The sequence below is a fragment of the Corylus avellana genome, chromosome 1 (assembly GCF_965113065.1).
Source record: "Corylus avellana chromosome 1, dhCorAvel1.hap1.2, whole genome shotgun sequence".
In the NCBI taxonomy this organism is placed as follows: Eukaryota; Viridiplantae; Streptophyta; class Magnoliopsida; order Fagales; family Betulaceae; genus Corylus; species Corylus avellana.
The window spans coordinates 46,691,267-46,717,124 of NC_142490.1; the positions used below are offsets into that span (position 1 = coordinate 46,691,267).

The 25,858-nt window shown below is 36.0% G+C and overlaps 2 protein-coding genes across 2 annotated transcripts; both read right to left on the reverse strand.

Moving 5' to 3' along the window:
* Positions 1 to 11,327: 11,327 nt before the first annotated feature.
* On the reverse strand, positions 11,328 to 15,457 carry LOC148589954 (uncharacterized). The gene is made up of 5 exons (XM_088515885.1): positions 14,875 to 15,457; positions 14,593 to 14,742; positions 13,692 to 13,829; positions 12,165 to 12,778; positions 11,328 to 11,991 (listed from the first exon to the last, which is right to left on the reverse strand). Exons 1-5 carry the CDS (start codon positions 15,455 to 15,457, stop codon positions 11,353 to 11,355), a joined length of 2,124 nt encoding a protein of 707 aa, XP_088372011.1. The 3' UTR covers positions 11,328 to 11,352.
* A 5,470-nt stretch (positions 15,458 to 20,927) lies between these two features.
* LOC148589955 (uncharacterized) lies at positions 20,928 to 25,858 on the reverse strand. The gene is made up of 5 exons (XM_088515887.1): positions 25,276 to 25,858; positions 24,994 to 25,143; positions 23,226 to 23,363; positions 21,728 to 22,341; positions 20,928 to 21,566 (listed from the first exon to the last, which is right to left on the reverse strand). The coding sequence occupies exons 1-5, from the start codon at positions 25,856 to 25,858 to the stop codon at positions 20,928 to 20,930; spliced, it is 2,124 nt and encodes a 707-aa protein (XP_088372013.1).

A 25,858-nucleotide genomic window follows, 5' to 3' on the forward strand; every position in this document is an offset into this window, starting at 1 on the left:
GCCCTGCAATAGGATTTTTCTCTACTTCAAGTAAGATGGCAGGAAGGATTCATTTTAATTATCTTTAAGATTTTATTTCACAAATCTAACTGTATACATAATGCTAAACGGTGAATATACTCGTTAGACAAGACAAAAGTAAAATATTGAGAATGAAATGACTTGACAAATAAAACAAATTGAAAGGGACTTTAGGTTACGTTTTGAGAAATTTTAGACGTATTGAGACGAAGAGTTGAAAGAGGAGTGTTTGAAGACTTGCAAGGCTTGAAGCCTCGCGTGTTTGGAAAGCCGAATCCTTCAGACTGGGACCATTGAATATATAAGCAAATATTCGAGGAAAATATATATAGAAACAAAGCGTGGATTGAAGTGTTCAACAACCATTCTAGAAGCGAGAAGTATAAAGCCATAAAGGCAAGGTGATTGGTGAACGTGGGTCTGTCAACTTGGGCTCATCTTGACGTTGTACAAGAAACATCATCCATTTGTAGTTTCGGAAATCAAAGGAACCGTGTAGTTATTCTCTGATGGGCCAACAGTTAACGCAAAATGAAAGGCACTTTAGGTTACGTTTTGAGAAATTTTAGACGTATTGAGACGAAGAGTTGAAAGAGGGGTGTTTGAAGACTTGCAAGGCTTGAAGCCTCGCGTGTTTGGAAAGCCGAATCCTTCAAACTGGGACCATTGAATATATAAGCAAATATTCGAGGACAATATATATAGAAACAAAGCGTGGATTGAAGTGTTCAACAACCATTCTAGAAGCGAGAAGTATAAAGCCTTAAAGGCAAGGTGATTGGTGAACGTGGGTCTATCAACTTGGGCTCATCTTGACGTTGTACAAGAAACATCATCCATTTGTAGTTTCGGAAATCAAAGGAACCGAGTAGTTATTCTCTGATGGGCCAACAGTTACGCAAAATGAAAGGGACTTTAGGTTACGTTTTGAGAAATTTTAGACGTATTGAGACGAAGAGTTGAAAGAGGGGTGTTTGAAGACTTGCAAGGCTTGAAGCCTCGCGTGTTTGGAAAGCCGAATCCTTCAAACTGGGACCATTGAATATATAAGCAAATATTCCAGGAAAGTATATATAGAAACAAAGCGTGGATTGAAGTGTTCAACAACCATTCTAGAAGCGAGAAGTATAGAGCCATAAAGGCAAGGTGATTGGTGAACGTGGGTCTATCAACTTGGGCTCATCTTGACGTTGTACAAATAACATCATCCATTTGTAGTTTCGGAAATCAAAGGAACCGAGTAGTTATTCTCTGATGGGCCAACAGTTACGCATAGAATGTATTTCACGTCACTTTAGTCCTTACAACATTCATTTGTTGATATTTGTGACTTGAGTAAGACAAGCCAATACACGTGGGGCCCATTGCAAGTTGCTGTTCAGCCTAGGAATACTCCTCCTAATTGGATTCCTTATGTGGTGTCGTGGCTTTACACACCGACTTTGAGTCTTTGCCCTGGGAGGTTTTGGAGTACTTCTCTAACTTGTATTAAGAGTACTATTCTGAATTGGAGTTAGAGTCTTTGCCCAATATATAATGGCATGGTGCAGCAAAGTGTAGAGTAAAAAAGAAAGGTAATATTTGCTTGTGTTTTGGTGTGCCAAAAACGTGCGGGACAAAACATGGGATAGGGATATTAGGAGAGTACAAGGGCAGCAAGCACAAGGGGGTACCGCACAAGGGAATTAGAAAAAGCTAAGTGTGGTGTTTTCTTCTTGGTGATTTTTGGAGGAGCCAAAAATAAGTGATTAGAAGAAAAATGTGCTGCAGAGTGAGATAAGAAAATAGAGATTAGCAGCCATTTATTCCAGCAAAAAAAGAGTTTGTACATCTGTCTTTTATATTCTACTTTGGAAATAATCTCTCTTGTGTGATAGTGAGATTTGGGTGTATTGGGACTTTGGGATCTGAGTGATTTTCTCTCTACTATTTTTGTACTCCATCTTTTGATAGTGAATTTTCTCCGGGTTGCCTCCGCCAGTAGATGTAGGCTTGTTAAGCTGAACCACTTAAATCTTTGTGTCCTGTTTGATTGCTTATCTTTGTTATTCCGCATTCTTCTTATTTTTTTTTTCGCATCTCACTGGCTTAGGAATATGATTAATTTCCTAACAACTGGTATAAGAGCTTTTAGCTCGAGTGGGAGCGATGGCAATAGAAGAAGGAAAGATAGGAATTGAAAAATTCAATGGCACAGATTTCGGGTACTGAAAGGTGCAAATTGAAGATATTCTTTATGGGAAGGATCTCTATCAACCTCTTTTGGGAGAACAACCTGACAATGTGTATGATAGCGAGTGGGCTCTTCTTAATCGTAAAGCCCTGGCAGTTATCAGGTTATCATTGTCAAAATCAGTTGCACATAACGTTGTAAAGGAGAAGACCAAAACAGGTCTAATGACGGCTTTATCAAGTATGTATGAAAAACCGTCGGCTAACAACAAGGAGAATTTGATGAAGAAATTGTTCAACCTAAAGATGGCGGAAGGGGCTTCGGTGGCACAACATCTCAATGCATTTAACACTATCACAAATCAATTGTCCTCGGTGAAAATTGATTTTGATGATGAGGTTTGCGCATTGATCATCTTGGCATCTTTGCCAAATAGTTGGGAAGCAGTGAGGATGGTTGTGAGTAACTCTGTAGGAAAGAGTAAACTGAGCTATGAAGACGTCAGGAATTTGATTCTCGGTGAAGAGGTTCGCAGAAGAGATGCGGGTGAAGGCTCTTGTTCTGGTGCTGCTTTAAACCTCGAGATTCGAGGCAGAGGACAAGATAGAAACTTTGGTCAAGGCAGATCAAATTTCAGAAAAGGGAGAAGCAAATCCAGATTCGGACAACAACCTGAGTGCTGAAACTGTGGCAAGACTGGCCACTACATGAAGAATTGTAGAGAACTACAGAAGGAGATTAAGAATGATTATGCAAACGTAGTGACAGAAGAAGTATATGATGCCCTACTTCTCTCTGTTGACAGTCCCCTTGATTCTTGGGTCTTAAACTCAGGAGTATCTTTTCATACGACAGAGATTCGTGAAATTCTCGAGAACTATGTTGGTGGAGATTTCGGAAAGGTGTATTTGGCTGACGGAACGGTGCTAGATGTTGTGGGCCTAGGCGATGTTCGCATTAGCGTTGACAGTGACTCGGTATGGAAGCTACAGAAGGTCAGACATGTTTCAGAATTGAAGAAGAATCTGATTTCAGTGGGGCAGCTTGATGAGGAAGGGCATTCAATTCATTTTCACGATGGAAAGTGGAAGGTCAATAAGGGAGCTAGGATTTTGGCTCGTGGTCATAAGACAGATTCTCTCTATATGACTACGAACAATAAAGATACAGTTGTTGTTGCAGATACGAGTGTTGACTCAAAATTATGACACCTAAGGTTTGGGCACATGAGCGAGAAAGAGATAAAGGTACTTATGTCAAAAGGGAAACTACCAGAGTTGAAGTCAGTTGAGTTTAATTTGTGTGAAGGCTGCATCCTAGGGAAGCAGAACAAGGTGAGTTTCACGCTAAGCTTGGAAAGCTAGAGCTAGTACACACGAATTTGTGGGGTCCCGCACCAGTGACATCTCTTGGAAGCTTGCGGTATTATATCACATTTATTGATGACTCAAGCAGGAAGGTATGGGTTTATTTCTTAAAAAGAAAATCTAATGTATTTGAGACTTTTAAAAAATGGAAGGCCATGGTTGAGACTGAAACTGGCTTGAAGCTAAAGCGTTTGAGATCAGACAATGGAGGAGAATACGAAGACAGGGGGTTTAAACAGTTTTGCGCAGTGAATATGATTAGAATGGATAAAACTATCCCAAAAACGCCGCAGTAGAATGGCGTGGCTGAGTGCATGAACAAGACTCTCAATGAGCGTGCCAAGAGTATGAGATTGCATGCTGGGTTACCAAAAACTTTTTGGGCTGATGCAGTGAGCACTGCTACATACCTGATAAATAGGGGGCCTTCTGTTGCCCTGAGCCATAGACTACCGAAAGAAGTCCGGAGTGAAAAAGAGGTAAATCTTTTACATTTAAAAGTTTTTGGTTGTGCTTCATATGTCCATGATGAGTCTGATTCTCAGAGTAAACTAGACGGTAAGTCTAGTAAATGTTTCTTCATTAGATATGGAGGTGAGGCATTCGGTTATCGGTTTTGGGATGATCAAAATCGAAAGATCATTAAAAGTCGGAATGTAATGGGTCAAATGCAGAACATGAAGTTACAAAGCAGGAACCAGAGAAGTCTGAGTTTGTTAACTTAGATGGGCTTTCTGAAAGTATAATTCAGAAAGAGAAACAATTCGTGGAGGTGGAGCTTGATGAACAGTGTTCACTTACGGACGAATGTGATGATAGAGAATCTTCAAGAAACTCACAGCACCGGAAAGAGTCTTATTCTTTAGCAAGAAGCAAAGAGAATCGTGATCAAAAGGCACCAGAGAGGCATGGCTTTGAGGATATGGTTTCTTTTGCTCTCACAGCTAGTAGTAGAGATCCATCGTCTGTTCAGGATGGTATGCTGAAAGAGGTGGAGTTACTACGGAAAGGTAAAGCTTGGGGATCGGCAGAATTATTCAAGGGAAAAAAGACTAAAGGGTGCAAATAGGTCTACAGAAAGAAATAGTCATCAGAGAAAGTTGTATGGTCAACAAGACTGGTAGGAAAGCATGGTGTTATATCTAAACTAGGTCCTATGCTCAAGTTAAAGAGACCCTTGGACTTGAGTGACACTTGTGTAGTGTAATTGCCCTTAGGGGCTGAGGTGGAGACATTCGGAGGAGACATGTTTTGTTAGACTTGAAGGGATTAAAGTCAAGTGGGAGATTATTGATATTTGTGACTTGAATAAGACAAGTCAATACATGTGGGGCCCATTGCAAGTTTCTGTTCAGCCTAGGAATACTTCTCCTAGTTGCATTCCTTATATGGTGTCGTAGCTTTATACACCGACTTTGAGTCCTTGCCCTATGAGGTTTTGGAGTACTTCTCTAACTTGTATTATGAGTACTATTCTGACTTGGAGTTGGAGTCTTTGCCCAATATATAATGGCATGGTGCTCTGCGGCAAAGTTTTGAGCAAAAAAGAAAGGTAATATATGTTTGTGTTTTGGTGTGCCAAAAACATGTGGGACAAAACGTGAGATAGGGATATCAGGAGAGTACAAGGGCAGCAAGCACAAGGGAATTAGAAAAGCCAAGTGTGGTGTTTTCTTCTTGGTGGTTTTTGGAGGAGCCAAAAACAAGTGATTAGAAGAAAAAAGTGCTGCAGGGTGAGAGAAGAAAATAGAGATCAGCCGCCATCTATTCCAGTAAAAGAAGAGTTTGTACATCTGTCTTTTGTATTCTACTTTGGGAATAATCTCTCTTATGTGATAATAAGATTTATGTGTATTAGAGCTTTGGGATCTGAGTGATTTTCTATCTACTATTTTTGTACTCCATCTTTTGATAGTGAATTTTCTCCGGGTCGTCTTCGCCAGTGGATGTAGGCTTGTTAAGCCGAACCACTTAAATTTTTGTGTCGTGTGTGATTGCTTATCTTTGTTATTCCGCATTCTTCTTATTTTATTTTATTTTTTCGCATCTCACGGGTCTTGGAAATAGGATTAATTTCCTAACATCATTGTGGTTGAATTGTATTCTTTTTTACTTGTCAAGAGATCGAGTGGGCTTTTCCAACAACAATAGGGAATTTAAGGTTGTATTTTATTAGAGCATTCTCAATGGAAGAGCAAAATGTTACTTTTATTTAAAATGATTCTTCAAATGTTTAAAAAACCCTCTACATTGGATTAGCCAAAAGAAAATGTAAAATAAATATTTGATTGAAAGAGCTAAAAAAAAAAGCTAAGGCCCCGTTTGGTTTGCGGAATAGACCCTTAGATTAGACTAGCTAACACGATGTATAGCTAGTCCTTTGTTTGGTAACACTCTATTTCTGAGAATAGTTTATTCCCATGAGACTACTAATCCCATACACACAGGGTTAGCTAAGCCACTAAAAAATGAGTGGCTTAGCTAATCATTTCTTGTTGGATTAAATTAATTGTGTAAATTGCCACAAAAAACCTCACTTGTGGGATTAAATTTCGTTCTCTCTTTCTGATTCTTCTATATTTCTCTCTCTCTCTCTCTCTCTCTCTCTATATATATATATATATATATATATATATATATATCCGTTTCTCTTTTCTCCATCTTTATATTTCGTTATCTATCTTTTTCTATCTTTCTTTCTATTTTCTCTTTGATTCTTTTGGGATGGTTTTTTTGCAAGTGCAAACGAATTTTTTTTTTTTTTTCTCTATGTCGTCTCCCTTCATTGTACCTTTTTTTTTTTTTTTTTTTTTTTTTTTTTTTTTTTAATTCTGTTTTTTGATTTCTTTTGATTCTCTGTACCGTTTTTCTTTGATTTTTTTTCTCTCCGTTTCTCTTTTCTCTTTTTTTTTTTTTTTTTTTTTTTTTTTTAAATTTATGTACCTTTTTTATTTTTATTTTTATTTTTTTTTTATTCTGTTTCTCTGAATGTCTTTTTTCTCAGTTTTTTTTTTCTTTGACTGAGAAACAGAATTTGCAAGGTTTTTATAAAATACAAATATATAATATGTTTTTTGATTTCTTTTAATTCTCTGTATATTCTTCAACAATATTTTTTTGATTTCAAAATTGAGTTTGATTCTGTTTTCTCCAACTATATATAGTTTTTTTATATAAATAATTTTGTAGCTTAATTGCAAAAAAAAAAAAAAAAGAAAAAGAAAAAGTTCACATACCTGACATAATTAAAAACAAAAAAGAAAAAGAAATTATAGTAAAGTTGTTTATGTTTTTTTTTTTTTTTAAATGAAAGTCCTTAATAATATAAATTATATTTGTATTATAAGGGTATTTTCAGAAATTTGATCAGAATATGATTCCATTCACCAACATATTGTATTGTACCAAACGAAGGAATATGATTAGCTAGTTTATTCCAGCGTTATAACTAAACAAAGGAATTTGAATAGCTAATCTATTCCACACTCTTCTATTCCCAATAGTAACTAATCATTTTCCAATGGACTAGACATTCCGCGAACCAAATGAGGCATAAATGTAACAACATTTTTTAAGGGAGCCATTTTATTTTTTATTGTTTCTCTCATTTGTTTTCTCTTTTTCCCAAATCTTTTCATACTTTTTCTCTGCATGTTCTCTTTTTTCTCAAAACTTTTCATATTTTTCATCACATGTTCTCTTTTTCCCAAAACTTTTCTCACTTTTAATAATATTTAAATGATATAGATAAAAATATAGCTAATTGGATGTGGATATGCATTTAAAAATTCATTAGCTAAACTAGATAAAAGTGAGTTTTGAGGAACCATTTTGCATAAAAATTTGGCTCCTCCATTGGAAATACTCTTATAGGCTTAACTACTTTATTAGTATTTCGGTTTATACTTTTTTATTTTTTTTTCCTATGTTTGTAAAACAGCAAAATCTGACACCTGATCTATGGGAAATAGCAAAATTGATGCCTCTGTTTTTTTCGTCATTCTAAATTGATGGAATTCCATGTCATCGACACATGTCACTCCCAAAATATGCCACGTGTCCTAAAAAAATAATAAAAAAGGAAACTAAAAAAAAAAAAAAAAATTCTGTTGTTGGCTTCTACGGAATTCCATTCCAATTCCTTTCAATCCTGGAAAACGACATCATCGGCGATATCCATCAACGGCAATTAACAAGCAATCGGGCATGAACATGACACTTTCCCAAGATAAGAGAGCGAAGTGTTGCGGAAACTGGTCGATTGTTTTATTCCCTTGGGATTTTGCTCATCAGGCGTGAACATGTCAAAAGATATTGCTGTAAATCAACAAAATTAAAATTGGCTGTCTAGTTCACCCTCGTGAGCATGTAATGGGTACACCCACCGGGGTCTTCCATGGACAAAAGCGTCGGAAATTAGTGCTCCTCTGGGTAACATGTGTTGACGTTCAAGCACGGCAACCGGAATTTCCTTCATAGCTTTTTGTCTCTTGATACTAGCAGCGCGTGTTTGCGGGTCAGCGTGAAAAACTAAGATCCGACCTGGAATCGCTCGAACGGGACTTCGGGAAGCATGGCGTCCTCGCCGCAAGCGTTGTAGCGGTCGACCAAGGTGGGCTCGTCGGAGAGTATTTCGATGAAGCTCTGATACGTTGGGACAGGCGGCGACGATCAAGGTTGTTAACCTTAAAGTGTTGCGGAAAAAGGAATTTGTAGACGAAGTGGAAGGAATGCAGAGGGACGCAATGCTGGGATAAGAGAGCGAAGTACGAATTCAATGGGTCGTCTGAAGCGCCGTGGCGAGTAGTCTACGCACGGCGGAGATGAGAGGAGGCAATGCCTGCTCCGTAGAAGCCAACAACATAATTTTTTTTTTTTCATACATTGCGATATTACTGCATATGAGGTGGATTTCCGTCAATTTAGACTGACGGAAAAAACGAAGGTATCGATTTTGCTATTTCTCTTAGGTCAAGTATCAAATTTTGCTGTTTTACAAACATAAGGGGGAAAAAATAAAAAAATGTAAACTGAGATACTAATAAAGTAGTTAACCTTTTATTATATGTAATACTATTTATTAGATTGTTATACGATTGATATATAATTAAGATAACGTGACAATAAAAATTGATTGTTAATTTTTTTTTAAGCCTTGATTTTCACCACTACATAATTAAATTATATAACAATTTAGTAAAAAGCATTACTCATTCTTAATTTGCCAATTTATCACTTGACGGTCTGATTCGGTACTTTGAAGGTGAAATCTTGGAGAAGTGGTTGAGAATAATGAGTCCTGCTATGCGGCTGCCAAATTTGTCGGACATATATTAAAAAATAATAATAATAAAAAATTTTGTTATTTTTTTTTTGTTAGTTAAATTTCTATGAGTTAATATTTAGTTTCTAATGTCTCAAAACTTGTTTTTGAATTCAAAACTAAAGATCCGGCTTAGGTGCGGTAGTCCAAAACTACTGCACCATGCGGTAGTCCAAAACTGCACCGTTTGGTGCAGTTTTGGGAAGGAAAAATTCAAAATTGAACTAAACGATGTAGTTTTGGGGTGAGAAAAAATAGGTTTTTTTAAAAAATATAACAAACAATTATTTAAGAATTAAAAAATATAAAAAACTAATAATTAAAAATATTAAAACAATTAAAAAAGTTAAAAAAACTAAAAACTAGAAAGAATTAAAAATAAAAATAGCAGCCGATCAAGATGTTCTTGCTCTTGGTGTTGATAACTATCCTCTAGTGGGTTTTCATGATTTTGCTGAAAGATATGGTGGATCAAAGAAATCGTTGTTTCAACCAGATCGATATACCCAAAAGTCTCCATCAGATCCATACAATCCATGCCTTCAAGGGAAATCAGGGAGAAGAGGAAATCAGAGAAAGCACATGATAGCCTTCATCGGTGTCGGAATCGACAAAGATCCACCCTCATGACCTTTGGGGTGGTTCGGATTGAAATGGGTGTTGCTGGTGGAATGAAATACAAGGACCTCATGGTTTTTGGAGTTTTGGGTTTCTTTGAATTTTTCCTTTTGGCTTCCAATTTTCTGTCACTTTGTTGAGAAAGTTGGAGGAGGATAATGGAAAGGCAAGTTAACAGGTGAGAAAGTTGGAGGAGGATAATGGAAATCCACCCCCTTGGCCAAAATGGGGTGGTCCCCCTTTCATTTTTTTTCTTCTTTCTCTTCTATTATTTTTTTTTTTTTTAATACTTTTAGTTTTTAAATATTTCTCTTTTTCTTTTTCTTTTTCTTTAAAAAAACTATTTGTTTATTGCCCAAAACTGTTTGGTGCAGTTTTGGACTACCGCATGGTGCAGTAGTTTTGAACTACCGCACCTAAGCCAAATCTCAAAACTAAAATCTAGGGGTGGAAGGTTAATCCTGTAAGGATGGTATCACCCAAAAGAGATTCGATCATCCTAAATTTGGTGCTAATATCTCAAATTTGGTGCTAATACCTCAAATTTAAATTTTCCTTTAATATCTCTCTTCAATTTTTTTTTTTTAAAAAAAAAAAGAAAAAGAAAAAAAGGCAAAATGTCTGACGCTTGGCTACTTCAATTTGGCAGCCGAAAATCTCTATTCGAGAATGATTGGGCTTTGGAATATGCAGGAGCGTTTTTGAGACTTTGGTACTAGAAAGTTGAGGTCCACATGCACTTGTTCTGGATATGAATGATGTTATTATTGGTTGTCGCAAGAAAATTTTTATGAGGTTGGATACATATTTAGGCATGGATTTCATTCTCTACAATAAAGAAGCATTCACACAAGTCTGATTAATATTAGTCACCTTGAAAATTACTTTTATTCTAATAAAATTGGGTCAAATTATCACTCAATTGGTCTTGTGAAAGTGAAGCAGAGAGCGAGAAAGTTTTAGTTGATTGTGGTGAAGGGTGATAGAAGTGTGGGTAAGCGAAAGAAATATCCTATTTGATCAAGTCGGAGACTATTCAAAATTTCAGATTGACCGGTATTTGAACACCCCTATTTGCACCAATTTGATCATGCGTGGGACTAATTTTTTCATATATATATATATATATATATATATATATATATATATATGCCATAATGCCAAGTTGGGCTTGGGCCGAGGGATTGTGCAGGACTGAATGCCTAGGCCCGCCGAACGTAATCATGCCAGCCCAACAAGGCAACAAGCCCAATCCACTTAGTTTGCCAGGGAACGCGGGAGATCCGTGAAGCACTGAATTAGTGAGTTTATTTGATCTATACTATACGCTCATATTTGCAAGTTGCCAAGTTTTAATGCGTGCACAAGCGTCGAAACCCCACAGGCCACAGCTCTACCTAAGTAAAATTGAATCTCTTGGAGACTTGTGAATATATATATATATATTGTGAAGACTTGTGAATATTTAATTAGTCTTATATATATATATATGACGATGACTCTAAGGATGACATAATAATGAAGATAAAATTATATTAATATTGAAGCCAGAAAGATCACATTAAGCACTAAAGATAGGTCTCCAGATAATTAAGAGAGAGATGCAAGTTCTCGTTATTTTATTACATATTAAGCATGCAAGCTCATACAGAATGTGATGATAACGCATCTGTTACATTTTCTTTTTGATGATGAGAACTAAAGGTACACCATTATGTATCAAAATCCCCCTCCCACCTCCCCACCAAAAAAAAAAAAAAAAAACATCATGGAAGTAGTTATTGCTTCTTGCTGGCTAACCTGTGAGTTATACAAAACTCTCAGATCAAATCTCAATAAATCACGCCCTTTCAGGCCTTGAAGAAACGGGGAATAAGTTTCAGGATAGGAACCCTCTTCAATGTTTTCTTCAAAAAGGAATGCACACCTCTGGTGAATGCAATGTACAAGGGGAACTGCATAAGCGCAAACACAGCAACGGGAAGGAATGCAGCAGTGTAAATCAGACTCGAAGTCCATCTTCTCTTCTCCAGGCGAATGATGAGCAGAATAGTCGCCGTGAAAGAAAGCATGGTGGCTGTCACGGAGAAGAAGAGTAAGGAGAAGCCGATCATCAGCTTCGAAGGGAGAGATCTGTGGAAATCTTCAAGCTCAAAAGGAGACGAGAGAATCGAGAGGAACGTTACGACGGCAGTCAAGGAGCTCGCAAGGGAGACCACGTCCATGACGGTGAAGAACAAGAAGAATGGACTGTTAAGGAAATGTGGTTGGCCATTGTCATCGTTGCCTCCCGGGACAGTGTAGGCAGCCGCAAAAACAACAGTGGCAACGAGAACGGAAACCGCAGAGCACGACTGCGAGGTCTCCTTTGTCCACGTTTGGGCCCTCTTGAGAAGGTCAGCGTGATTCGCTTTGAAGAGCTCGTCTGCAGTCTTATTGTCATTGTTGCGGTGGATGACATAATGCGAGGGAATTATCTTTTGCACACGCTGCATGCGTGCGTGGAGACAATGTATAAGAATATGAAATTTTGCCATGCATGTGTAAAAAAAAAACCATGCATGTAAGATTTATAAAACACGACATCATCTTAGATCGCGATATATCATAATAAATTATTACTTATCTTAAAGAAAATTGATGAATTTAATTAATTAATTACCTTAAGCCATTTCAACTCCTCCTGCAATTGGAGTGCAGGACCAGCTTTGGTTCCTCCATCATAGTCCTTCATTTCTGCGACGTGATGCAATATAGTGTAGCCTCTCTTATCGATCCTTGAAACCAACCTGCGGTCCATTATTACTTTCATATTCTTTACACGGCGAAAGATTTCCATTTGACGGTGGCGAATGGTCACATGCAATATGTTTTCCTCATCCTTACTAACGTGCTCAATTGCCTGAGGATGCACTTCAAGTATCTCATCAAATATTTCTTCTATGCCTTGGCTAGCCGCAATAAGCAATGGGGTGTAAGGTTCCCGATTTCTCTCACAGCCTTCTTCCTGATCAGTTACCCCTCCTCCTTCACCTTCTCCGGTGGTGCTCGATGATTGCTCCTCTTTTCCTGATCCTTTGCCTCCTTTGCCTAATTCTACCCCGCCAACAACATCATTGCCGGCCAAAGAGTCTGCTCTCCCCAAGAAAATCGTCTTTTCTTGTGCTTTAAAACTGTTTGCCCACGTAGTATCCATTTTCACTAGCAGTTTGGTCAGATTTAGAGCTGATGCGTGCGTTTTCTTCATCTTCCAAATTTTATCGATACTCGGCCATTCTGTCCATTCATGTATATCATGCATGTGTGTGTGAGAGAGATAGTAGTATGTGTACGTGTGTGTTTATATATATATATATATATATATATATATATATATATAACTTAATTGAGCAGAACAATTACTTCAATTCGACCTAACTTGTAAATCGTTTCTCTTTATATTTAGGAAAAAAAACATACTATGTTGAGCAACATCATATTTCTTGATTGGAAATGAGGAAAATGATCATGAGGTCGAACCTTTAGCTAGGCCCCTCCATATAGCACAATGTAATCTTGAAATTGCTGCAGTTTTGTGTAAATCACATGATTAGATGATATTTCTAACAGTACACAAATGAGGAATATATATAAGAATAAGTGATGAGGGGAAGCTATAATTATATATATCAAGGTAAATAAACATTAAAAAAGTAAACCCTATGGAATGGTAATTCCATTCCGCATGTGCATCACATTTTTTGGTCCCATTCCGCATGTGCATCCTACGAGGGGAAGCACTTATTGGTCCCATTTTTTGGAGTCATTTTTCAGTACAGCCACGCTAAGAAGAGTTATGTACAATCCTAAGTTCTAAATTGTTAGAATATTAATCAAGTAATTTAATTCACTATTTTCTTTCCACTTAAGGTATTAAAACAAGTGCCGATGAGAACCTAATCTTGAATTTGAATCATGGCTTTACAATTTATTCTTTATTTTAGTTAAATATTTCAACTATGGGTCTCACTTTTTAAAGAGAAGTTTGAGCATGCATATATGCAGAAGTCTTATAATATTAGTTAAATAATTAAATAGATTATTTCCAACCAGTTTTTAGATAAGTGATAATATAACGTAAAGAGTGTCCGGGCCATTGCATAACAGAAAATATGATGAGTGAATGTTAGAAATGAATCCCTTATATTACCAGATTGATGTTTTTTTGATTGGCAAAGGTTACTGCTACCTTGGCCGCTCTCCAAATCTTCCATAAGTTGACTTGATAGTGTTAGATCAGTTTCATCGTAATCATCATCGTTGTCATCATGATAAGGAGAAGGAAGCCCTGTAGTGTTTAATTAAGTTAATCAAGTTATTATGTTCGGCAGTTAAAGCTTATATATATATAATAACTAATTAATGAAATTACATTGATAAAGAATTAATTAAATAATTATTTTTTTTAATAATTTAAATTTATAAGACACGCCGGACCATGAAGAAATTCGTGGGCCTAACTAATCTCATAAAACCAGTTCCATAAGAGATGCTTGCTCATTCCTTATAAACATGCCCAAGATCTTGTCCACAGGCAATGTGAGACTATTTCTCAATACCCCCCTCACGTGCATGTCGGTATTTTTCTTAGTCCTTGTCACGGGGTAAGTAGTGTGGGCTTCATTCGTCTTGTGGTAAGTTCTGATACCATGAAAAATTTATGTGCTTAACTCATCTCATAAAACCGGTTTCATAAGAGAGGGTTGCCCATTCCTTATAAACATGCCAAAGATCTTGTCCACAGACAATGTGGGACTATTTCTCAACAAACTGGACCTAAAGACCCAAAAAATTTCTCTCAAAATCAATCCCAACATTCTTACTTTTTATATCACATTAATCATTTTTTATTACTATTCAAATAAAAAATCACTACAAAACAATTTTTTTTTACTTTTTTATACAAAACATTTTTACATTTTTTTTCTTCACATCAATAAAATTTGTTACAGTACGTTCCAGTCCAATTCTTTTTTCAAGCACTTCTATAGAATTAATGATGTTTTCATCCCATAACGTATACGTATATAGATTAAGTTGTAGACACGTACATTTATAGAGCAGAGCCTCCCTTTTTCCCATGCCACATGAACTCCTGAAAGCAGATGGCATTTTCGCTAGCAGGTGGAGACATGTCGTGTCATAGGCTCCCTTTTTTGGTCCAAGTGCCTTGTCCTTTCCTAGTAACCAAGCGGCGGTTTCTGTATCAAAAAGAGAGAGATGGTTAAGCATGTTCTATTCGAAATTAAGCACATAAAAGTAAATTAGGTTAAAGTTTTATATTAGTTATATTTTGGCTAATAATATCAAGTAATTAAGAGAGAGAGAGAGACCGAAGTGTTGGCCGATGACAGCAATATGGAGAATGGACATGTTGTCATTCCTGTGGAAGTGATCACTTATATCCTCGACATATGCAGCCAAAAATTTGGCCATTTTGAAATGGCCAACGGCAACAGCCCGATACAGCGGAGTTTCCCCAAGTTGGTTGCGACACTCGAGCAGCTCTCTGAGATAGGCCATATTGTTTCCACCGACTTTGTCCCGCCCATAAATCCCCTGGAGTTTACGAATCAAGATCTTTGCTGCTTCAACTTTGTCGGTGGCGGCTACCTCGTGAAGAGTAGTGTTACCGTGAATGTTCTTCTTCGACAAGGTTTCGAATACCCTGTCGTTCGGTACGAGACTAAGTAGACGTGTAAGCAGTTCTGTGAATTCACTATATGCTGCGATATGAAATGCAGTGTCCCTGTCCACCGTCAGATAATCAAAGAGGTGGCTGGGATATTTCTCGTAGAACTTCGCCATGCCCAGCCAGTTTCCCTTCAAGACAGCCTGGTAAGGCATCTTCGGCTGTTGAAAGGTCGCCAAACTGACCGCCTCTTCATCTTTCTCAATCTCCAACTCCCTCCCCATCTCTCTGATTTTTCTCTCTTCTTCTCTTTCACAGTGTCTTTGTGAGATTAATGCTGTACGTGTTTCTTAGACAGCGCGCGATCTGTCAAGTGAGAGTAGAAACGAATCTTTTTATATATGCTTAGTTTTTGAATATACTTTGCTTCATGAACTAATAAAGTCAGCCTGGTAAGGCATCTTTGGCTGTTGAAAGGTCGCCAAACTGACCGCCTCTTCATCTTTCTCAATCTCCAACTCCCTCCCCATCTCTCTGATTTCTCTCTCTTCTTCTCTTTCATAGTGTCTTTGTGAGATTAATGCTGTACGTGTTTCTTAGACAGCGCGCGATCTGTCAAGTGAGAATAGAAACGAATCTTTTTATATATGCTTAGTTTTTGAATATACTTTGCTTCATGAACTAATAAAGTCAGGCGCTAAAAGTATAAATTAAATAAAGACTAAATTTGATGCTCTAGCTTTTGCACGGAAAATGCACGCTCAAAACCTTTGTTCTAGGATTTTTGTAAGGGAAGATTGCTACGAATATAGTGTTTTTGGGTCTTCACAATACACGTGTTGTTAAATTAAGATTCAGAATAAGCTTCTTTCTCTCTCAAGGATAGCTATTACTGTCTCGTGAGTCGTGTGAAACTTTTTTTTTTTTTTGTCAAAATTATTATAAACATATATGTATAGTTTTATTTGGAATTTTTTTATCTTCATGAAAGACGGTAAAAAGAGTCATATATATATATATATATATATATATATAAAAAAAAACCAAATTACTCTAGAAGTGCTTTAATATTGCGACATGTGGCATGAACCCTTTAATTTTATTTTAATGCTGAATTAGTTTTTTAAGGCATAATTTGTGAACCGATTTTTTAAGAGTGAACCAGTTTTTACTTAAAAAATCAGTCATTAAACTAGTGTAGTTAATGGCATTTAATTATATTTCAAGAGTTTTTCATATATAAATTAAGTATTACCAATGCCCAAATTAAATAAGGAAACAAATAATACAAATCAAATCATATATCATATATAATAGCCAAAACCTTCTTTGAAGTGCATTCAAATCGCGACATGTAGCGTGAACTCTTTTTTTTAAAAGACTAAACCGATTTTTTAACTCATTATTTTAAAAAGTGAACAGTTAAAAATTAAAACATATTCATATTTTTGTTCTATCTCTCTCAACGTCTCTCTCTCTCTCTCTCTCTCTCTCTTTTATTTTTTTATTTTTTTTTTCTAGTCTTTCACTCTCATTCCATGTCTTTCTCTCTCTCTCTCTCTCTCCACTTTCCAACATTAACATCTCTCCTCTTTTTTCTCTCCACCTCTTTCTCTTTCTCCACTCTCCAACGACATTAACAAAAACATAATTTATTGGCCTAAAAATTCAATTTGGAGGTAATTATTCTTCTTAACCTTTATTTTATTTTATTTTAACATATTCTAATTTATATAAATTAAACTAAAATTAAAGGTCTTATGTTTTAATTCATTTCAATGTTTATGGATTTTTTTTTTTTTTTTTGTGTAATTTACTAGGATTTTCAAGCACATTTTTAAGTGTTTTTTTTTTTTTTTCTTTTTTCTTTTGAAAGCAATATAAGACAAATCAATACTAAATTAAGCACCAATACAGTTAACAATATATCAACTTTTTTTTTTTTTTTTTTTTTTTTTTTTTTTTTTCGCTTTTGGAAGTATTTTTCATATAAAAATGCTTTCAGAACACCAAACTGATAATTAAGTAACCAATTTGATGTGAAATGATTTATTTGATTGAATTAAATGTTGAATGAAAAATTTTCTTTTATTTTGTATTCCTAAAAAAAAAAAAATCAGAGTTTGTTTATTTTGCTTTGTATTTTTTATTTTATTTGGAATTATATAGGTTTTATTTGTATTGAAATAAGATAGATGATTTATTTGATTGCATTAAATCTTGATTGAAAGATTTTGTTTTATTTTGTATTCATAATTTTTTTTTTTTCAAATGTTTAGAATTATGTGAATTTTATTTGTATTTAAATATAACTTTTAGCAGGTCTTTTTATTGAAAGAGCGATAATTGATTTTTTAACATGACTATTTTAGCCTGTAATAAAAAAAAAAATGAAGATGCGTTTATTTGACTGCATTAAATATTGAGTGAAATGTGTGTTTTATTTTGTATTAAAAAGAAGAGAGAAAATTTTGTTTATTTTACTCTGTATTTTTTTGAAATGATTATAACTTTAAGGGTTTTATTTGTATTGCAATATAATAAGTATCACATGAACAATATCAGAGTTTCCTACTAATTTTCTATTAATAGTCTGATCATCAGAATTCAAGTGTCCTTCTTGGTAATTTTTTTTTCTTTTATACTTTTCATTATATACATGTTTGGTACACTTCAAAAAAAAAAAAATGTTCAGTAATATACGGTGTATAACCTTTAATATGTATTTTCATTAAAAGATGCGTGATAAATTTTTTCACACACCTATTTTAACTTATAATGAAAAGTAAGATGTGATGCATTTAAATTTTTAAATTAAATTATAATAAAGAATTCCGCACATGGTACGGGTTATGCGCTAGTTTTACATAAAAAAAAAAGAAGTGAAAAGAAAATTAATACATTTATTAATGCCAACTAACATTTGCTATTGTTTTAACAATATGAAAAATGCTCATTTTCAATTTATTTTATTTTCAATCATGTTTTGTAAAATTTGTTTATAAATCTAGCATTCCTCTAACAATATTGCTTGAGTCTATAAACAGAGTATTGCGCAATACGTAAATGTAGATGAACTTGAGAGAAAAACTGTGAAAGCTTTACTGATCATTTGCATTAATTAGAAATATATACTTGCTCAGTATTTATATTACAAATTTTTACAAAGGAAACACAGATTAACTGAGAGTTTAACCAAACGACTAATCAGTTAAACAAATTAATTACTTAACAACTTCTCTAACCAGCTTAACTAACAATCCAGCTCATTATCACACGTGATAAACATTTGCTAATCCAGCTCACTAATCCAACTGTAAAATAACTCAAACTATGAAGCTAGTGTGGTGCACACATGTCGAACCAGAGGGTATTGACGGACGCAGTGGAGTTTGGTCACGGTGGTAGGGTGGCGTGTGGGCGGTGGGGGAAGGGAGGTATTGTAGATCTGGCTTCCAAATAATGCTATATCATACCAATATCTTATAAGTATCTCACAATGCTGATAGTACAAGCAATTTGTCCTTATTTTATTTTTTATTTTTAAACAATGATTGATTTAGGAGTAAATTGACACTGTCATGTCAACATAATGAGAGATACTTGTATGTATATATATATATATGTATATATAGCATTACTCTTTACATATATGAAGAGCTTGAATAGAGGTTATAGATTGCCTAATGTTTGGATTATGCCCTGCAATAGGATTTTCTCTACTTCAAGTAAGATGGCCAGAAGGATTCATTTTAATTATCTTTAAGATTTTATTTCACAAATCTAACCATATACATAATGCTAAACGGTGAATATACTCGATCGTTAGACAAGACAAAAGTAAAATATTGAGAATGAAATGACTTGACAAATAAAACAAAATGAAAGGGACTTTAGGTTTTGAGAAATTTTAGCGTATTGAGACGAAGAGTTGAAAGAGGAGTGTTTGAAGACTTGCAAGGCTTGAAGCCTCGCATGTTTGGAAAGCCGAATCCTTCAAATTGGGAGCATTGAATATATATATATATATATATATATATATATATATATATATATATAAGCAAATATTCGAGGAAAATATAGAAACAAAGCGTGGATTGAAGTGTTCAACAACCATTCTAGAAGCGAGAGAGAAGTATAAAGCCATAAAGGGGCAAGGTGATTGGTGAACGTACGTACGTGGGTCTATCAACTTGGGCTCATCTTGACGTTGTACAAGAAACGTCATCCATTTGTAGTTTCGGAAATCAAAGGAACGGAGGGAGTAGTTATTCTTTGATGGGCTAACAGTTACGCATAGATTGTATTTCACGTCACTTTAGTCCTTAGAACATTAATTGTGGTTGAATTGTGTTCTTTTTTACTTGTCAGGAGATCGAGTGGGCTTTTCCAACAACCTTAAGGAATTTAAGGTTGTATTTTATTATATGTAATACTATTTATTAGATTGCCATACGATTTTTTTTAAGCCTTGATTTTCACCACTACATAATTAAATTATATAACAATTTAGTAAACAACAATATTACTCATTCTTAATTTGCCAATTTATCACCTGACGGTCTGATTCGGTACCTTGAAACCTTGAAGGTGAAGTCTTAGAGAAGTGGCTGAGAATGATTGGGCTTTGAAATATGCAGGAGCGTTTGAGACTTTGGTATTAGAAAGTTGAGGTCCACTTGCACTTGTTCTAGATATGAACGATGTTATCATCAGTCATCGATGGTCTCAAGAAAATTTTTATAAGGTTGGATACATATGTTAGGGCAAGGATTTCAAAAGCATTCACACAAGTCTTATTAATATTAGTCACCTTGAAAATTATTGATATCGAAATGAAACATGGTCAAATTATAACTCAATTGGTCCTGTGAAAGCGAAGTAGAGAGTGAGAAAGTTTTAGTTGATTGCGGTGAAGGGTGATAGAAGTGTGGGTAAGGGAAAGAAGATCCCTAGCCTATTTGATCAAGTCAGAGACTATTCAAAATTTCAGATTGACCGGTATTTGAACACCCCTATTTGCACCAATTTGATCATGCGTGGGACCAATTTTTCCAATTTTTTCTTATATATAGGGCTAGGGCCGAGGGACTGTGCAGGACTGAATGCCTAGGCCTGCTGAACGTTATAATGCCAGCCCAACAAGGCAACGGGCCCAATCCACTTAGTTTGCCAGGGAACGTGGGAGATCCGTGAAGCACTGAATTAGTGTGTTTATTTGATCTATACGCTCATCTTTGCATGTTGCCAAGTTTTAACGCGTGCATGCACAGGCGTGGAAACCCCACAGGCCACAGGCCACAGCTCTACGTACCTAAGCAAAATTTAATCTCTTGGAGACTTGTGAATATTTAATTAGTCTTATATATATATATATATATATATATATATGACTCTAAGGATGACATATTTTGCTATAATAATGAAGACAAAATTATATTAATATTGAAGCCAAAAAGATCACATTAAGCACTAAAGATAGGTCTCCAGATAATTAAGAGAGAGATGCAAGTTCTCGTTATTTTATTACATATTAAGCATGCAAGCTCATACAGAATGTGATGATAACGCATCTGTTACATTTTCTTTTTGATGATGAGAACTAAAGGTACACCAGTATGTATCAAAATCCCTTCCCCCCCCCATCCAAAAAAAAAAAAAAAAAAATCATGAAAGTAGTTATTGCTTCTTGCTGGCTAACCTAGTGAGAGTTACACAAAACTCTCAGATCAAATCTCCCTAAATCATGCCCTTTCAGGCCTTGAAGAAACGAGGAATAAGTTTCAGGATAGGAACCCTCTTCAATGTTTTCATCAAAAAGGAATGCACACCTCTGGTGAATGCAATGTACAAGGGGAACTGCATAAGCGCAAACACAGCAACGGGAAGGAATGCAGCAGTGTAAATCAGACTCGAAGTCCATCTTCTCTTATCCAGGCGAATGATGAGCAGAATAGTCGCCGTGAAAGAAAGCATGGTGGCTGTCACGGAGAAGAAGAGTAAGGAGAAGCCGATCATCAGCTTCGAAGGGAGAGATCTGTGGAAATCTTCTAGCTCAAAAGGAGATGAGAGAATCGAGAGGAACGTTACGACGGAAGTCAAGGAGCTCGCAAGGGAGACCACGTCCATGACAGTGAAGAACAAGAAGAATGGACTGTTAAGGAAAATTGGTTCGCCCTTTTCATTGTTGCCTCCCGGGACAGTGTAGGCAGCCGCAAAAACGACAGTGGCAACGAGGACGGCGACCGCAGAGCACGACTGAGAGGTCTCCTTTGTCCACCTTTGGGCCTTCTTGAGAAGGTCAGCGTGATTCTCTTTGAAGAGCTCGTCTGCAGTCTTATTGTCATTGTTGCGGTGGATGACATAATGCGAGGGAATTATCTTTTGCACACACTGCATGCGTGCGTGGAGACAATGTATAAGAATATGAAATTTCGCCATGCATGTGTAAAAAAAAACCATGCATGTAAAATTTATAAAACACGATATCATCTATATCATAATAAATTATTATTTATCTTAAAGAAAATTGATGAATTTAATTAATTAATTACCTTAAGCCATTTCAACTCCTCTTGCAATTGGAGTGCAGGACCAGCTTTGGTTCCTCCATCATAGTCCTTCATTTCTGCGACGTGATGCAATATAGTGTAGCCTCTCTTATTGATCCTTGAAACCAACCGGCGGTCCATTATTATTTTCATCTTCTTTACACGGCGAAAGATTTCCATTTGACGGTGGCCAATGGCCACATGCAATATGTTTTCCTCATCCTTACTAACGTGCTCAATTGCCTGAGGATGCACTTCAAGTATCTCATCAAATATTTCTTGTATGCCTTCGCTAGCCGCAATAAGCAATGGGGTGTAAGGTTCCCGATTTCTCTCACAGCCTTCTTCCTGATCAGTTACCCCTCCTCCTTCACCTTCTCCAGTGGTGCTCGATGATTGCTCCTCTTTTCCTGATCCTTTGCCTCCTTTGCCTAATTCTACCCCGCCAACAACATCATTGCCGGCCAAAGAGTCTGCTCTCCCCAAGAAAATCGTCTTTTCTTGTGCTTTAAAACTGTTTGCCCACGTAGTATCCATTTTCACTAGCATTTTGGTCAGATTTAGAGCTGATGTGTGCGTTTTCTTCATCTTCCAAATTTTATCGATACTCGGCCATTCTGTCCATTCATGTATATCATGCATGTGTGTGTGAGAGAGATAATAGTATGTGTACGTGTGTGCTTATAAATATATAACTTAATTGAGCATAACAATTACTTCAACTCGACCTAACTTGTAAATCGTTTCTCTTTATATTTAGAAAAAATACTATGTTGAGCCACATCATATTTCTTGATTGGAAATGAGGAAAATGATCATGAGATCGAACCTTTAGCTAGGCCCCTCCATATAGCACAATGTAATCTTGAAATTGCTGCAGTTTTGTGTAAATCACATGATTAGATGATATTTCTAATAGTACACAAATGAGGAATATATATAAGAATAAGTGATGAGGGGAAGCTATAATTATATAAATCAAGGTAAATAAACATTAAAAAACTAAACCCTATGGAATGGTAATTCCATTCCGCATGTGCATCACATTTTTTGGTCCCATTCCGCATGTGCATCCTACGAGGGGAAGCACTTATTGGTCCCATTTTTTGGAGTCATTTTTTCAGTATAGCCACGCTAAGAAGAGTTATGTACGATCCTAGGTTCTAAATTGTTAGAATATTAATCAAATAATTTAATTCATTATTTTCTTTCCACTTAAGGTATTAAAATAAGTGCCGATGAGAACATAATCTTGAATTTGAATTATGGCTTTACAATTTATTCTTTATTTTAGTTAAATATTTTAACTATTAGGTCTCACTTTTTAAAGAGAAGTTTGAGCATGCATATAGGCAGAAATGTTATAATATTAGTTAAATAATTAAATTGATTATTTCCAACCAGTTTTTAGATAAGTGATAATATAACGTAAAGAGTGGCCGGGCCATTGCATAACAGAAAATATGATGACTGAATGTTAGAAATGAATCCCTTATATTACCCGATTGATGTTTTTTGGATTGGCGAAGGTTACTGCTATCTTGGCCGCTCTCCAAATCTTCCATAAGTTGACTTGATAGTGTTAGATCAGTTTCATCGTAATCATCGTCGTCGTCATCATGATAAGGAGAAGGAAGCCCTGTAGTGTTTAATTAAGTTAATCAAGTTATTATGTTCGGCAGTTAAAGCTTATATATATAATAACTAATTAATGAAATTACATTGATAAAGTATTAATTAAATAATTATTTTTTAATAATTTAAATTTATAAGACACGCCGGACCGTGAAGAAATTTGTGGGCCTAACTCATTTCATAAAACCGGTTCCATAAGAGATGCTTGCTCATTTCTTATAAACATGCCCAAGATCTTGTCCACATGCAATGTGAGACTATTTCTCAATACCCTCCTCACGTGCATGTCGGTATTTTTCCTAGTCCTTGTCACGGGGTAAGTAGTGTGGGGCCTCATTCGTTCTGTGGTAAGCTTTGATACCATGAAAAATTTGTGGGTCTAACTCATCTCATAAAATTGGTTCCAGAAGAGAAGGCTGTCAATTCCTTATAAACATGCCAAAAATCTTGTCCACAGGCAATGTGTGACTATTTCTCAACAAACTAGACCCAAAGACCCAAAAAAATTCTCTCAAAATCAACCCCAACATCCTTATTTTTTACATCACATTAATCACTTTTTATTATTATTCAAATAAAAAATCACTACAAAACAAATTTTTTTATTTTTTTTATACAAAACATTTTTACATTTTTTTTTTCACGTCAATAAAATCTGTTAAAGTACGTTGCAGTCCAATTCTCTTTTCAAGCACTTCTGTAGAATTAATGATGTTTTCATCTAGGGGTGAAATTTAAAACCGCCTAACCGCAACCGTTAACCGCTAACCGCTATAACCGTTAACCGCTAACCGCCTAACCGCCTAACCGCTTTGAAAGCGGTTAGTAAAAACTGCTAACCGCCTAGGCGGTTGCGGTTAGCGGTTAGTGGGTTTTGGAAATCCGCTAACCGCTAACCGCTACCCGCTAACCGCTTTTTTTTTAAATATATATATAATAACAATAAGTCGTGAGTTTATGAACTTTTTTTGGTTGATTGAAATGGGCTTCAAGCTTCAAGTTTAACCATATATGTTGATTTTTTTGGTTGCTTGTGAGTTTATGAACTTGTTTGTGTTTTATTTTATTTCTATATGTGAGTTTATGAACTTGCTTGTGAGTTTATGTATAAGACTACAAGTGAAGTGATGATTTTGTTGTAATTTTATTTGTATATTATATGATGTGTAGATTTGTAGAAGGTGGCCAACAAGATTTTGGTATATAGTAATTTTTAATGCTAAAATGGCCATGAAAAGGGAAAAAAAATATGTTTAAAATGAGAAAAAAAAAATGTTTAAAGTGAGCCAAAAACCGGCCCAAACCCGGTCCAAACCCGGCTCAAAATCGGTCCAAAGAAAAAAGCCCAAAAAAGCGGTTAGAAAAAAAACGGTTATTCCAAAGCGGTTAACCGCTAACCGGGCGGTTAACCGCCTAGGCGGTTAACCGCTACCCGGTTAGGGGAGGCGGTTAGTAAAATTTACTAACCGCCTAGGCGGTTGCGGTTAGCGGTTTTAGCCACTAACCGCTAACCGCAACCGCTATTTCACCCCTATTTTCATCCCATAACGTATACACATATCACTTCTTTTTTTTTTTTTTTTTTTTTTTTTTTAATTAGAAAAAAAAAAAAAAAAAAAATTGTAGACACGTACATTTATAGAGCAGAGCCTCCCTTTTTCCCATGCGACATGAACTCCTGAAAGCAGATGGCATTTTCGCTAGCAGGTGAAGACATGTCGTGTCATAGGCTCCCTTTTTTGGTCCAAGTGCCTTGTCCTTTCCTAATAACCAAGCGGCGGTTTCTGTATCAAAAAGATAGAGATGGTTAAGCATGTTCTATTTGAAATTAAGCACATAAAAGTAGATTAGGTTAAAGTTTTATATTAGTTATATTTTAGCTAATAATATCAAGTAATTAAGAGAGAGAGAGAGACCGAAGTGTTGGCCGATGACAGCAATATGGAGAATGGACATGTTGTCATTCCTGTGGAAGTGATCACGTATATCCTCGACATATGCAGCCAAAACTTTGGCCATTTTGAAATGGCCAACGGCAACAGCCCGATACAGCGGGGTTTCCCCAAGTTGGTTGCGACACTCGAGCAGCTCTCTGAGATAGGCCATATTGTTTCCACCGACTTTGTCCCGCCCATAAATCCCCTGGAGTTTACGAATCAAGATCTTTGCTGCTTCAACTTTGTCGGTGGCGGCTACCTCGTGAAGAGTAGTGTTACCGTGAATGTTCTTCTTCGACAAGGTTTCGAATACCCTGTCGTTCGGTACGAGACTAAGTAGACGTGTAAGCAGTTCTGTGAATTCACTATATGCTGCGATATGAAATGCAGTGTCCCTGTCCACCGTCAGATAATCAAAGAGGTGGCTGGGATATTTCTCGTAGAACTTCGCCATGCCCAGCCAGTCTCCCTTCAAGACAGACTGGTAAGGCATCTTCGGCTGTTGAAAGGTCGCCAAACTGACCGCCTCTTCATCTTTCTCAATCTCCAACTCCCTCCCCAT

Coding starts and splice junctions, on each gene's coding strand:
- LOC148589954 (XM_088515885.1), bottom strand. CDS start 15,457: ATGGGGAGGGAGTTGGAGATTGAGAAAGATGAAGAGGCGGTCAGTTTG. Junction 13,830..14,592: donor GGAGGCTCTGCTCTATAAAT/GTACGTGTCTAC, acceptor TAAACACTACAG/GGCTTCCTTCTCCTTATCAT. Junction 11,992..12,164: donor AGGAGTTGAAATGGCTTAAG/GTAATTAATTAA, acceptor GCACGCATGCAG/CGTGTGCAAAAGATAATTCC.
- LOC148589955 (XM_088515887.1), bottom strand. CDS start 25,858: ATGGGGAGGGAGTTGGAGATTGAGAAAGATGAAGAGGCGGTCAGTTTG. Junction 25,144..25,275: donor TGTCATCGGCCAACACTTCG/GTCTCTCTCTCT, acceptor TTTTTGATACAG/AAACCGCCGCTTGGTTATTA. Junction 21,567..21,727: donor AGGAGTTGAAATGGCTTAAG/GTAATTAATTAA, acceptor GCACGCATGCAG/TGTGTGCAAAAGATAATTCC.